Raw genomic sequence first — 16,237 nt, forward strand, 5'->3', positions numbered from 1 at the left:
TACTATCTTTTATTTTTATAATGAGTAAAAGAAAAATAGGATTTGTTTTTAGCAATAACAGGAAACCACTGGTTATTTATTAGTATCAAAAATACAGTTAAAGTTATTCTAGACGTTTTATTCTGTCATTAATAAATGGTGTTCTTAGAAGTTTATTTTTGGTTTTGCCTCTCTGTCTTGTCTTCTAAATGTGGTGGTGATATAACCTCATAAGTGATTTGTGCTGTGAGTCTCTGAGACTCATAAACAACATAATTCAACAACCCTTCTTTAAACATTTTTTCTAGATTTTTTGCCTTTCTTTTGAGTGATTTTGTATGTGGCTTCTTTCTTAGATTCCATGTTCTTTAAAGAAAGTCTTTCTATTAAATACATGGTTGTATTTTTTAACAATGCATTTGGTAAATAAATATTTACAGAGTAGCTTTAACTTGATTACATGAATGTTTTGGATGATCAAATGCTTTTTGTTGTATAGAGATGGAAAAAAAGATGTTTTGCATTTTTAAATTCATGTCCAAAGAACATTCAGCTACATATCATTTCTCATGTATTAGTTTTCTGTTGCTGCTGTAACAAATTACCTTACACTTTTTAAAACAACACAAATTTATTATCTTACATTTCTATAGATCAGTAGTCTAACATGGGTCTTACTGGGCTAAAATCAACATTTTGACAGGGTTGCCTTCCTTTCTGTGGGCTCTAGGGGAGAATTTGTTTCATTACCCTTTTTAGCTTCTAGAGGCCATATTCTTTGACTTGTGGGCCCTTCTTTCATCTTCAAAGTCAGCAACATTGCATGTCTCTGAGCGTTCTTCCATAGCACATCTCCTTCTAATTCATCTGTCTCTGTCTTCCACTTTGAAGGACTCTTATGATTACATTGAACCCACTCAGATAACCCAGAATAGTCTCCCTATTTTAAGGTCAGCTCGTTAACAACCTTAATTCCATCTGTAACTTCAGTTCCCTTTGCCATGTAAGCTAATATATTTACAGGTTTTGGGGATTAGGACATGGACATCATGAGAGGTGGGGGCATTATTCTATATATCACACTTATCAAATATAAACCAGTCTTAAAAATTTAAAAATTTATTTTGGGCATATTCGCCTCCATATATTCTTTTTTTTTTTTTTTTAAACTAGTACTGCTTTTTTTTTTTTTTTTTATATCATGCTTTCAGTGAAAACTTACAGCTCACGTTAATTTCTCATACAAAATTTTATACACATATTGTTATGTGGCAATACCTATAATGTGACGGCATACTCCTGTCCATCCAGCCAGTTCCTGTCCCTTTCTGCCTCCTCATCCTGCCTCCAGACAGGAACCACCCATTTGGTCTCGTGTATCTGCTTAAACTAAGAAGCACACTCTTTACAAGTATTATATTTTATAGTCCAATCTAATCTTTGCCTGAAGAGTTGGCTTTGGGAATGGTTTTATTTCTGGTTTAACAGAACATCCGGGGCCATGTCTTCAAGGGTTCCTCCAGTCTCAGGCCATTTAGTCTGGTCTTTTTATGTGAATTTGAGTTCTACACCACACTTTTCTCCCGCTTAGTCAGGTACCCTGTTGTGTTCCCTGACAGAGCGGTCATTGCATATATTCTTTTAAAAGTAGGAATTTCATGCCATTTGAAGTCTCATTTTTAATTTAAAAAATGTGTTCCTCATTTTAAAGTGAAGAGCTGCCCATTTTGAACAGAGCATGAAAACAGCATTATTTTGTAATAATCATCATTTTGGTGGAATTTGCTCATTGTCATCATTTTAGTTTTCTACTTATTTTTTTGATATAGAACAGAAAGTCTGTAGTAGGTTATTTTTGATGCCATTTTTTTTACATCATTCTTTACCCATTTCCCCATGTTTGTCCCATCAGTCTTCTATTAGTTAATTCACTTAGCAAATATTTTAATGTACCTACCATTTTATGCAGGGCATTGTATTAGGCTCACTGAGACACAGACTTTGCCTTCTGGGAATTTACAGTTTGACAAAGAAGATGACAGTTACGTGTGCAATTATAATTCAAGATAGATATAGCTATATTAAAATTGACTTAGAACTGGATAGTGTGTGTAAGTGTAGAGGCAGGGGCACTTGAAAGATGGGTAAGGTGTGGATGTAGAAAAGAGCAGGCGATTGTGTGAGCAATGTAATGAAAGATAATTGTTCATACAATAATAATTGTGTGAACTGTGAAGGACAAGCTGGGTGTGTGTTGACAATTGTGACGTTTCATTTGAAAGGACCTTGGGATTTGTGATGGGTATGGGATATTCAGTAAGGAGAGAGATGAAGGGAGGTTGAGCCTGTATTCCTAAAAATCGCAGTAGTTTTAGTACACTAGGAAGTAAAAATAATGAAGCGAAAAATTAATAAACTTTTGATGAAAGATTAAAATCTAACTACATCTTAAGTAAAAATATCCGAGGAGATTTGATGGCAATCTTAAAAAAAAAAAAAAAGAAGGATTATCAGGCTAAAAAAACTCAGAGTCCTGATGTAATAAATAACTCAACCCAGCTATCAACTAAAAAAAAAAAAAAAAAAAAATTTTTTTTTTTTTTTTTTTTAATGGTTAAAAGAAAATGTAAATAACCTGGTCATTTGGTCTCAGGCAGTTCCACTGAGAAAGAGATATTTCTGTTTGTATTGGAAAATCGTATACCTTTATTGTTTTAATTCAGTTTAATAGTATTAGTAGTAGATAATTTTTCTAAGGATGACATTAAATTGCCACTTTTTGTTTTTGACCAGTTAACCAAGTTTTTGTCCAAAGGTACACAGTGAGTCTATAACTTGTTCTTTGATCTAACTACTTTGATGTGTAATATTCTCTAACACTACTCTTAACTAATACCACCTTTGGGGGATTTTTTTCCCCCATAAATGTGTATAGCATGATGTAGGCTTAATTCTAATTTGAATTTGACTTTGACTTGTACAAAATTTACTGATGCTGTAATTTGGAATTGTGAGCACCAACCCTGCAATTTGAAATTGTGAGCACCAACCACTCTTTTTAATTGGTTTTATTATCAATATACTAACTGGTTATAATACTACTGTAGTTGACTACATTTTGACAGAGAGGGTCTACATAGACCTTGTCCAAAGATTTGTTTAATCATTTAAGCAGTAACAGGGAAGCACGATTATGTGCATTTCCTTGGCCTTTCTCCAATGGGAGCTGTTCTCTTGTCTAAGCCTGGAGGGCTGGGCATGGACAAAGGAGCCAAAGCAGCCAATTGAGCCTGTGGTTTCTGGACTGCAGATGATAATAGGCCAAGAGCTGTTACAGCGATGGGCAGTTAAGTACCTAAAGGATCTCTTTATATGTATTTCATCTACAAGGTATATTATCCTGTATCTTCGATGCCTTTTTGAATTTTCTTTTACATTAGAAAAGTTACTTTGTTTTAGAGATGTCTTCAATTTTTATTATTAAAATCATAATCCTATTGATCATATCTTGCAAGCACTGTCATTAAAATCCCCTATATTTCTGTTCTATCCTTTAGCTCTCCTTTTAGTAGCAATGTGATGATTTCTTTTATTCCTCTGAGTGAACTGTTAAAGTATGTTTGGCTTTGCCTAAAATTTCTGACATGTAATTCCTTAAAGCTGAAATGTAATGGAATACTGTTAGCCAGGTAAGGAAACCGTTCCTTTGGTATTTAGATTGAATTCTTTTTCCTCAATTATATAGGTGATCAAATAAACATTCAGTAGTGCTTGATTTGGATATGTTATGACACTGATAGAGAAGAGGAAGTGTAAATTAAGGTTACAGGGAATGTGGCTTAAGGTTTAATATAAAGGAGGTTACCAAGAAACAAGACTGCAGATTAGCTTCTTCACTAGATTCCATCCTACAGTTTATTTGTGTGTGTGTATATATATATATATATATATACATTTTTTTTCCCCTGAAAGTTGAGAATTGCATTTAATGAAGATTTTTTTTCTTTTGGTTTTAATTTTTAGAACTTAATAAAGCATCTTCCTGATCAAGAGCAATTGAATTCGTTATCTCAGTTCAGGAGTGACTATAACAACTTATGTGAACCTGAGCAGTTTGCTGTCGTGGTGAGTACTGTTTCTCAGTGCTAACTCTTTTTTGAGGGGACTAGTATACAAAACAAGACAAAGACAGTGTCAAACTTTTTCACATCATTGTTACTCACATTCATTGAATGCCCATCTTGTTTTTTTTAACCTAGGGATATACTTGAGAAATTAACTTAAAACACATACTGAAGCTCTGGCCTTCAAAATCTGAGAGGTTTAGAAAAGTATATACATCATTGTTTATGTTCTCTATTTAATGTCAGTTATGTAAAATGAAGGAAACCGTGATGGTGTAGCGGTTACGAGCTATGGCTGCTAACCAAAAGGTCAGCAGTTCGAATCCACCAGGCGCTCCTTAGAAACCATATGGGGCAGTTCTACTCTGACCTTTAGGGTCGCTATGAGTCAGAATCGACTTGATGGCAATGGGGTATGGGTATATAAAATGAAAGTTGCACTCCTTATTAATACAGAGTATATTTATGATTTATTCCTATATATTGCAAGCATAGCCTCAGGTTTTCATTATAATCACTTCAGTTCGTCTCATGGTTTAAACTCTAAAATTAGAAATGTAGTCTCTTTCTTGGCAATAAGAGTGAAAAATGAATATATTTTAAAAAAATCTTGGAGGAACTTTGATAATTGTTTTGTGCCAGCCCTCTGTTTTATAGAAGCTGGGGTCTAGAAAGGTGAAAAAACTTGCCAAGGTTATATATTAGCTGTGTTGCAACTTAAAATTAAGATTTTAATCAGACTTTCTTTCCTCTGTTCTTTTCTCCTACCTTTAAATTATCATTTTTAGGTTGGTTACACTCATTCATCATGGTGATGCTTTAAAATAGTACTTTATTATTTTTTTTATAAGATGATTTATTCTTTTTTTCTTTGTCTTCAGTTATATTATTCTCAACTTCCAGGGACAGGATGGAGTTGTGTTTGATGTAATTTTGCAAATTCAGATTGGCTAACTAAAACTAAAAGTCCGTGTGTACCCGCCCATGTTTGGCATGTTGTCGGCATTTGTTGTGAAATCCCTTCCTGTCTCTGCATAAACCTGCCCTGCCCAGACCCCTCCCCGCAAAAAGGCTCCAAAGGCCCCAGATTGAACACATACACAAAAAGCTGACTTTTCCTTATTCACAGTCTTATAATTTTTATTATAAAGCTTTAACTCATTTTTTTACATCGTGTTTTATTGAGTTTTTGGTGGAAGTTTACGTAGCAAATTCGGTTCTCATTTAATAATTGCTCCATAATTGTTCTTTGACATTGGTTACATTTTTCACAATGTGTTAACATTCTCATTTATTCCATTCTAGATGTTCCATTTCCAGTAGAATATCTTCCCTATTTCCTTACCCTTTTGTCTTTGCTTTAGAGTAATTGTTGACTCTTTGGTCTCATATAGATGACTTTTTAAAAGTGCACAGTACTCACGGGTGTTGTTATTTATTTTATGAGCCAATCTGTTAATAGCTAAAAGGTGACCTCAGGGGATAATTTCTGTTCAAGATTTAAAGAGTATCTTAAGTTGATAGTCTCAGGGAATTCTCTAGTTTTAACCAGTCCAAAAAGTGGGCTTTTTTTTTTTTTTTTTTTAAGAATTTGAGTTCTGGTCCATGTTTTTTTTTTTTTTTTTTCCCCCATTCTATCAGGACCCATCTATTGTGGCCCTGATCAGTATGGTAGTTAGTGGTAGCCTGGCACCATCTGGTTCTGGTCTCAGAGTAGATGAGGCCGTGGTTCCTGTAGACTGTTATCCTTTAGACAAGCTTCATCTCTGAGTCTTTGGTTTATGTCTTTCTTTTATGCTCTGGATGAGTAGAGACCAATAGTTGTATCTTAGGTGGCTGCTCGCGAGCTTTTGAGACCCCAGACACTACTGACTGAACTAGGATACAGAACATGAACTTCATGAACTATATCATGTCAATTGACTGAGTTGTGCCACAAAACTATGGTACTAAGCCTTCAAGCTCAGAAAACAAATCTTGTGACGTGTTTGTTTATGTCTAAGGAGTATCCATAACTGTGCCATGTGGATAATTTTATATATGAGTGTACATGCATATACACATACATACAGACACATCTGTATGTGCACACATATGTACGTACACTACATACTATACTCCTACTGTACCACACACATATTTTTTTAGTTGTTAGTGTTGTTATAACATTATAAATGTTATATCTTTTATCAAAAATGCCCCTGTCTCTTGTGTACTTCTTAGCAACATAATTCACTTTTCATCCACATTTGGTGCTACCTTTCCCATCACCAAAAATGAATAACAGAAGCCTACTACATAGAGTAATTCTCAATGCATCTTGATTGCATGTTTGATCAATTTCAGACTTGTAGAAGTTGACAAAATTTTTATTTCTTCATCTTTGGCATTAGAGGTTGGTGCATAAATTTGAATAGTAGTTGTAATTAACTGATCTTCCTTGTAGGTGTACAGATATTATCCTATCACTAACAGTGTTGTACTTCAGGATAGATCTTGAAATGCTCTTTCTGACAGTGAATGTGTTGCCATTCCTCTTCAATTTGTCATTCTCAGCATAGTAGACCATATAAGTTTCAGATTCAAAAAGACCAAAGTAGAAGGATGAGTAGTGTCTTAGTCATCTAGTACTGCTATAACAGAAATATCACAAGTGAATGGCTTCAAAAAAGAGAAATTATTCTCTCACAGTCTAGCAGGTTACAAGTCCAAATTCAGGGTGTCAGCCCCAGGGGAAGGCTTTCTGTCTTTGTTGGCTCTGGAGGATGGTCCTTGTCCTCAGTCTTCACCTGGTCGAGGAGCTTCTCAGGCACAGGGACCCCGGGTTCAAAGGATGCACTTTGCTCCTGATGCTGCTTTCTTGGTGGTATGAGGTCCCCAACTCTCTGCTTGCTTCTTTTTCCTTTTATCCCTTGAGAGATAAAAGGCAGTGCAGGCCACAACCCAGGGAAACTCCCTTTACATTGGATCAAAGAGGTGACCTAAGTAAGGGTGGTGCTATAATCCCACCCTGTTCCTCTTTTTTTTTTTTTAATTTTTATTGTGCTTTAAGTGAAAGTTTACAAATCAAGTCAGGATCTCACACAAAAATTTGTATACACCTTGCTACATACTCCTAATTGCTCTCCCCACCTTAATGAGACACCCCGCTCCCTCCCTCTGCTCTCTCTTTTCCTGTCCTTTTCGTCAGCTTCTAACCCCCTCTACCCTCTCATCTCCCTTCCAGGGAGGAGATGCCAACATAGTCTCAAGTGTCCACCTAAAACAGAAAGCTCACTCCTCACCAGCATCCCTCTCCAACCCATTGTCCAGTCCAATCTCTGTCTGAAGAATTGGCTTTGGGAATGGTTCCTGTCCTGGGCCAACAGAAGGTCTGGGGGCCATGACCACCGACGTCCTTCTAGTTTCAGTCAGACCATTAAGTCTGGTCTTTTTATGAGAATTTGGGGTCTGAATCCAACTGCTCTCCTGCTGCCTCAGGGGCTGTCTGTTGTGTTCCCTGTCAGGGCAGTCATCGGTTGTAGCCAGGCACCATCTAGCCCTTCTAGTCTCAGGGTGATGTAGTCTCTGGTTCATGTAGCCCTTTCTGTCTCTTGGGATAGTAATTACCTTGTGTCCTTGGTGTTCTTCATTCTCCTTTGATCCAGGCAGGTTGAGACCAATTGATGCATCTTAGATGGCTGCTTGTTAGCATTTAAGACCCCAGACACCACTTTCTAAAGTGGGATATAGAATGTTTTCTTAACAGATTTTATTATACCAATTGACTTAGATGTCCCCTGAAACCATGGTCCCCAAACCCCCGCCTATGCTACGCTGGCCTCTGAAGCATTCAGTTTATTCTGGAAACTTCTTTGCTTTTGGTTTAGTCCAGTTAGGCTGGCCTCACCTGTATTGTGTGTTGTCTTTCCCGTCACCTAAAGTAGTTCTTACCTACTACGCATTGAACAGTAGTGACCGAAGACCAGACGAGTTGTGGAATGCATAAACATCGATATCCTAGGCATTAGTGAGCTGAAAGGGACTGGTATTGGCCATTTTGAATCGGACAATCGTATAGTCTACTATGCTGGGAATGACAACTCGAAGGGGAATGGTGTTGCATTCATCGTCAAAAAGAACATTTCAAGATCTATCCTGAAGTACAACGCTGTCAGAAATAGGGTAGTATCCATATGCCTACAAGGAAGACCAATTAATACGAGTATTATTCAAATTTATGCACCAACCACTAGGGCCAAAGATGAAGAAATAGAAGATTTTTATCAGCTGCTGCACTCTGAAATTGATCGAACATGCAATCAAGATGCATTGATAATTACTGGTGGTTGGAATGCAAAAGTTGGAAACAAAGAAGGATCAGTAGTTGGAAAATATGGCCTTGGTGATAGAAACAATGCTGGAGATCAAATGATAGAATTTTGCAAAACCAGTGACTTCTTCATTGCAAATACCTTCTTTCACGAACATAAACGGCGACTATACACATGGACCTCACCAGATGGAACACACAGAAATCAAATTGACTACATCTGTGGAAAGAGACTATGGAAAAGCTCAGTATCATCAGTCAGAACAAGGCCAGGGGCTGACTGTGGAACAGATCATCAATTGCTCATATGCAAGTTCAAGCTGAAACGGAAGAAAATCAGAACAAGTCCACGAGAGCCAAAATATGACCTTGAGTATATCCCACCTGAATTTGGAGACCATCTGAAGAACAGATTTGATGCATTGAACACTAGTGACCGAAGACCAGATGAGTTGTGGAATGACATCAAGGACATCATCCATGAAGAAAGCAAGAGGTCACTGAAAAGACAGGAAAGAAAGAAAAGACAAAGATGGATGTCAGAGGAGACTCTGAAACTTGCTCTCAAGCGTCGAGCAGCTAAAGCAAAAGGGAGAACTGATGAAGTAAAAGAGCTGAACAGAAGATTTCAAAGGGCCTCTCTAGAAGACAAAGTAAAGTATTATAATGACATGTGCAAAGAGCTGGAGATGGAAAAGCAAAAGGGTAGAACATGCTTGGCATTTCTCAAACTGAAAGAACTGAAGAAAAAATTCAAGCCTCGAGTTGCAATAGTGAAGGATTCCATGGGGAAAATATTAAACGACACAGGAAGCATCAAAAGAAAATGAAAGGAATACACAGAGTCATTATACCAAAAAGAATTAGTCAATATTCAACCATTTCAAGAGGTGGCATATGATCAGGAACCGATGGTACTGAAGGAAGAAGTCCAGGCTCCTCTGAAGGCATTGGCGAAAAACAAGTCTCCAGGAATTGATGGACTATCAATTGAGATGTTTCAACAAACAGATGCAGTGGTGGAGGTGCTCACTCATCTATGCCAAGAAATATGAAAGACAGCTTCCTGGCCAACTGACTGGAAGAGATCCATATTTATGCCTATTCCCAAGAAAGGTGATCCAACCAAATGTGGAAATTATAGAACAATATCATTAATATCACACGGAAACAAAATTTTGCTGAAGATCATTCAAAAACGGCTGCAGCAGTATATTCGCAGGGAATTGCCAGAAATTCAGGCTGGTTTCAGAAGAGGACATGGAATCAGGGATATCATTGCTGATGTCAGATGGATCCTGGCTGAAAGCAGAAAATACCAAAAGGATGTTTACCTGTGTTTTATTGACTATGCAAAGGCATTCAGCTGTGTGGATCATAACAAACTATGGATAACACTACGAAGAATGGGAATTCCAGAATACTTAATTATGCTCATGAGGAATCTTTACAGAGATCAAGAGGCAGTTGTTCGGATAGAACAAGGGGGTACTGAGTGGTTTAAGTCAGGAAAGGTGTGTGTCAGGGTTGTATTCTTTCACTATACCTATTTAATCTGTATGCTGAACAAATAATATGAGAAGCTGGACTATATGAAAAAGAACGGGGCATCAGGATTGGAGGAAGACTCATTAACAACCTGCGTTATGTAGATGACACAACCTTCCTTGCTGAAAGTGAAGAGGACTTGAAGCACTTACTGATGAAGATCAAAGACCACAGCCTTCAGTACAGACTGCACCTCAGCATAAAGAAAACAAAATCCTCACAACTGGACCTATGAGCAACATCATGATAAACGGAGAAAAGATTGAAGTCAAGGATTTCATTTGACTTGGATCCACAATCAACAGCCATGGAAGCAGCAGTCAAGAAATCAAAAGACACATTGCATTGGGTAGATCTGCTGCAAAGGACCTCTTTATAGTGTTGAAGAGCAAAGATGTCACCCTGAAGACTAAGGTGTGCCTGACCCAAGCAATGGTATTTTCAATCACATTATATGCATGTGAAAGCTGACCAATGAATAAGGAAGACTGAAGAAGAGTTGATGCCTTTGAATTGTGGTTTTGGTGAAGAATATTGAATATACCATGGACTGCCAAAAGAATGAACAAATCTGTCTTGGAAGAAGTACGGCCAGAATGCTCCTTAGAGGCAAGGATGGCGAGACTGTGTCTTACATACTTTGGACATTTTGTCAGGAGGGATCAGTCCCTGGAGGAGGACATCATTCTTGGCAGAGTGCAGGGTCAGCGGAAAAGAGAAAGACCCTTAACAAGGTGGATTGACACAGTGGCTATAACCATGATCTCAAGCATAACAACGATTGTTTAAGGATGGTGCAGGACCAGGCAGTGTTTCGTTCTGTTATGCATAGGGTCGCTATGAGTCGGAACCGACTCGACGGCACCTAACAACAACAACATCTAATTAGTGGATACCCCTCTCCCCCTCTCCGTCCCTCCCCACTCTTGTAACCATCATCCCATTGCCTTCTTGCCTGCATGGTTTCTGGTGAGTAGTCCAAGTTTATTCTTATTGGCTCTCCTTTGTAGGTGACTTTTCATTTATCCCTAGCTGCTCTTAAAATTGTCTCTTTATCTTTGGTTTTGGCAAGTTTGGTTATAATATGTCTTGGTGTCTTTCTGTTAACATCTACTTTTTGTGGGGTTTGATGTGCATCTTGGATAGATATCCTCTCATCTTTAATGATATCAGAGAAGTTTTCTGCCCACAAATTTTCAACAATTCTCTCTTTATTTTCTATTTTCCCTCTCTGTTGTGGTACTGCAACCACTCGTAGGCTATTTCTCTTGATAGAGTCCCACATGATTCTTAAGGTCTCTTCATTTTTTAAAATTCTTTTATCTGATTTTTCTTCAAATATATTAGTGCCAGGTGATTTATCTTCAAGTTAAGAAATTCTGCCTTCCATTTGCTCAATTCTGCTTCTCTGACTTTCTATTGAGTTGTCTATTTCTCTAATTTTATTTTTAAAGTTCTGAATTCCTGGTTGCTGTCGGTCTATGGATTTTTCCAGAGTATTAAATTTTTCATTATGTTCCTGAATAATCTTTTCAATTTCTTCAATTGCTTTATGCATGTGTTCTTTGGCTTGTTCTGTGTATTGCCTCATTTCCTTCCTGATGTCTTGAAGCGTTCTGTATATTAATCTTTTGTAGTCTTCCTCTGGTAATTCCAGGATGGTACTTTCATGTAGAAGATCCCTTGATTCTTTGTTTTGAGAGCTTGTTGAGGTGATCATGGTCTGTTTCTTTATGTGATGTGATATTGACTGTTGTCTCTGAGCCATCCATAAGTTATTGTATTAGCTTATTTTATGTTTTCTTACTGTGTCCTAGCTTCTTGCTTTGTTTTGTTTTGATATGCCCAAATGGGTTGCTTAAGTGAGCTAGCTTGATTATTTTTGCCCTTGGAGCTCTGACATCCCGTCCCCAGATGGCTAAAGCTGTTATCAGGTATATCAGTCTAGGAGTCCTTTCACTTTTCTTGTATGAATTCAGCTCAGGTGTCCAGGTAGCTGATCATTGTGTGTGTGGTACAGGCTGTCCTACAGTCTTAGACGGGCAGGGGTGATTGGTGTGGGTACTGGTATTTGGTTGCAGCAGGGTGTCACACTCTGAACAAGGCAGGGGGCTGAGAATCATCTCCCACGCGTCTCTGAGGAAAGCGTGTCCCTGATCCCTAGAGTGTTCAGGTGGCTGGGCTCTGCAGACAGACCATGGGCTCCCGGTGTTTTTGTTTGTAAGGACTGGTAGGTACCAGTTATCTTTGAACCCGTGTCACAGGTGGCTGGGTGACCTGAGTGGAGCTACCAGTCCTTAGGCCCCTGATGTGGGTGAGGACCCTGTTTAATAGGCAAAGCAATGTCAACCATCAAACACTCACTTCTCCGCCTCATAGCTGAAATGTTTGGATTCTGCCAACAAGGGCCCATTCTCCTGTAATAGGCCCACACATGTCCATGCAGAGGGGAAAGGTACTTAAGGTCCGTGGACTGTTTATGCCTGGACAGAAGCTGCTTCTGTCCTGAGCTCCCCTGGCTAGTGGAGCTGACAAGTTATCTTTTCCCCCAATTGCAATTTTTTTTTTCCTTTTCCAAGGCCAGGAGGATGGCTCTAGGCTCTCAACAGTGCCTATCTCAGGCCCAGGGAATTCAGCTGCTGAAACTAGCTTGGGCGGGGCAGGGGGTCGGGTTGTGGTAAAATATTTGCAAGTACTTAGCTTTTGCTGAGAGGGCCGTTCTTCTTTGGTTCCGAGAGTGCCGTTCTTCTCCCTGAGGAAACCAGCTAGTACCAGCCTGCCACTGCTCAGGGAATGGTGCCTAAGGGCTTCCTGTGATTCAAGTCCGGTAATTCCTCTCTGCTTCTGAACCATCTCATCCTCCCCCTGCACCTCAGTTCATTTTCTAAGCTTGCCTTTGATGCTCAAGTTTCTTAGCTTGTCATAAATATACTCGTTTCACTTGTTTTTTCAGATCTTTGTTCTAAAGAGGGCTCGTTGGAAGCGTCTGTCTATCCCGCCATCTTGGCTCTGCCTCTGGCACCCTATTCCTCTTAACATAAACTTACAATCACAAAATGGAGTACAACCACACAATACTGGGAATCATGGCCTAACCAAGTTGATGCACACATTTTTGGGGGGGGACGTAATTCAATCCATGACAAGTAGTTAGAAAATATAGCCTTGGTGATAGAAATGACGCTGGGGATCGCATGATAGAATTTTGAAAGACCAAAGACATATTCATTGAGAATACCTTTTTTCAACAATGTAAATGATGACTATATATATATGGAGACTGTCAGATGGAATAAAAAGGAATCAAAATGACGATATCTGTAGAAAGAGACAATAAATGAACAAACCCAATATCCTCAGTCTGAACAAGGCCAGGGGCTGACTGCAGAACAGACCAGCAAGTGTTCATATGCAAATTCATGTTGAAGCTGATGAAAATTTGAACAAGTCCAAGACAGCCAAAGTACAACCTTTAGTATAACCTACCTGAATTTAGAGATTATCTCAAGAATAGATTTGACACATTGAACATTAATGACCAAAGACCAGATGAGTTGTGAGATGACATCAAGGACATCATACATGAAGAAAACAAAAGGTCATTAAAAAGACATGAAAGAAAGGAAAGACCAAAATGGATGTGAGAAGAGACTCTGAAAAACTTGATCTTGATTAGCTAAAGTGAACAGAAGGAATAATGAAGTAAAAGAGCTGAACAGAAGATTTCAAAGAAATGCTCATGAAGACAAAAGTATTACAATAAAATGTGTATAGACCTGGGGTTGGACAACCAAAAGGGAAGAACGTGTTTGGCACTTCTCCAGCTGATAGAACTGAATAAATTCAAGCCTCACCTTCAATATTAAAGGATTCTTTGGGCAAAATATTGAACGACAAAGGAAGCATCAAAAGAAGATGGAAAAAATACACAGAGTCACTGTACCAAAAAGAATTGACTGATATTCAGCCATTTCAGGACGTGACATATGATCAAGAGCCGGTGGTACTGAAGGAAGAAGTCCAGGCTGCACTGAAGGCCTTGGTGAAAAACAAGGCTCCAGGGTTTGACGGAATACCAACTGACGTGTTTTCAACGCTAGAATCACTCACTCGTCCCTGCCAAGAAATTTGGGACACAGCTACCTGGCCAACCAAGTGGAAGAGATACATATTTGTGCTCATTCCATGGAAAAGTGATCCATAAGAAAGCGGAAATGATCAAAGAATATCATTAATATCACACGTAATTAAAATTTTGCTGAAGAGCATTCAAAAGTGGTTGCAGCAGTACATTGACAGGGAACCCCCAGAAATTTAAGCCAGGTTCAGAAGAGGACATGGAACGAGGGACGTCATTGCTGATATCAGTTGGATCCTGGCTGAAAGCAGACAATACCATAAAAATGTTTACCTGTGTTTTATTGACTATGCAAAGTCATGCTACTGTGTGGATCGTAACACTTTATGGATAACTTTGCAAAGAATGGGAATTCCAGAACAGTTAATCGTGCTCATGTGGAACCTGTACATAGACCAAGAGGCATTCATTCAAAATGAACAAGGGTTTAAACCTGTGTGGTTTAAAATCAAGAAAGATGTGTGTCTGGATTGTATTCTTTCACCACACTTACTCAATGTGTATGCTGAGCAGATGATCTCAGAAGCAAATAAACATCTCATCAGGATTGGAGGAAGACTAACAATCTGTGATATGCACATGGTACAACCTTGCTTGCTGAAAGTGAACAGGACTTGAAGGTCTTAGTGATGAAAATCAGAGACTAGCCTTCAGTATTGATTATACTTCAACATCAAGAAAACAAAATCATCACAACTGGACCAATAAGCAACATCATGGTAAACAGAGAAAAGATTAAAGTTGTCAAGGATTTCATTTTATTTGGACCCACAGTCAATGCCTATGAAAGCAGCAGTCAAGAAATCAAAGGACGAATTTTGTTGGACAGATCTGTTGTAAAAGACCTCTTTCAAGTACTAAAAAGCAGAGTTGTCATTTTGAGGCCTAAGGTACGCCTGACCGAAGCCATGGTATTTTCAGTGGCCTCGTATTCATGCAAAACCTGGACGGTACATAAGGAAGACCAAAGAAGAATTGATGCCTTTGAATTATGGTGTTTGTTAAGAATATAGAATAACCATGTACTCCCAGAAGAAGGAACAAATATGTCTTGAAAGAAGGACTACCAGAATGTTCCTTAGAAGTAAGGATGGCATGTCTTTGTGTTACGTACTTTGGACATGTTATTAGGGGGACCAGTCCCTGGAGAAGGACACCTTGCTTGGTAAAGTAGAGGGTCAGTGGAGGAGAAGAAAACCAACGACGAGATGGATTGACACAGTGGCTGTAATGATACACAGTGGCATAGCAACAATTGTAAGGATGTGCCACGTGTTTCTTTCCCACAGTATCTGGTGAGTTTGAACCACCGACATTTTGGTTAGTAGCCAAGTGGTTTAACCACTGCACCACCAGGGCTGCTACCCTATCTCCTAATAAAAGCTCAAAATACCCCAAATTGAACTCACACAACAAAAGCGGACTTTTCCTTATTCACAGTCTTATAACTTTTATTATAAACCTTTAACTCATTGTCTTTTAAAAAACAGAAAATTTTTATTTTACTTTTTTACTCATTTCTCCATGTACTCTTTCTTCCTATCTTTTTTCCCCCTTCTTTTTCCTAAATTTCCTCCTTTGCCTTTTTCCTATTACTTGTCACTTTGTCTTTCTGTTAATCCTTTTTTGATGTTCTGCCTGCCATGTCTTCCATATGAGGCCAGGGAATAAGGGAGAAGTTGAAATACATTTATAAGCACAGACTAATTAGTGTCGTGGTTTTTTGCCCATTCTTTTTGACTCTTGTATTAAAATCATAACCAGTAAGATAGTAGATAGAATTCCAGTTTTGATGTATTTTCCAAACACATTAAATCAGAAACTGAAGCAAGCCTGTATTAAAATGTCTATTTCACACGCAACTTTAATGATTTAAAATTATTCTCAGAAGACTGAGCTCAGATTTGCAGATATGTTATTTTAGGTTTATTTAAAATAGCCAGGTTATGCTCGTCTTTGAAAATCTGGAGTTATCACCAACAGCTGTGATTTACAAGCAGTGAACTCTTAAAGAGGTCAGAAAGTTAAAACAGATATAGTTCCAGATACCACTGCTAGAGGTTACTGTTTTGACTTTAAGACAGAAGTGCATCACCCTCATTTCAGGATATGTCAACTCAGGCTTGACTGGAACCT

General features: G+C 38.4%; 1 protein-coding gene across 2 annotated transcripts in view; it reads left to right on the forward strand.

Moving 5' to 3' along the window:
* The window catches only part of DIAPH3 (diaphanous related formin 3), a 588,341-nt gene that overhangs the window by 297,346 nt on the left and 274,758 nt on the right, over positions 1 to 16,237 (forward strand). For both annotated transcript variants that reach the window (XM_003412593.4, XM_064270057.1), the window contains one exon: positions 4,003 to 4,104. In XM_003412593.4, the coding sequence (XP_003412641.1) occupies positions 4,003 to 4,104 (102 nt within the window). The remainder of the gene's footprint in view (positions 1 to 4,002; positions 4,105 to 16,237) is intronic.

This window comes from Loxodonta africana, chromosome 17, assembly GCF_030014295.1.
Source record: "Loxodonta africana isolate mLoxAfr1 chromosome 17, mLoxAfr1.hap2, whole genome shotgun sequence".
Taxonomy (NCBI): Eukaryota; Metazoa; Chordata; class Mammalia; order Proboscidea; family Elephantidae; genus Loxodonta; species Loxodonta africana.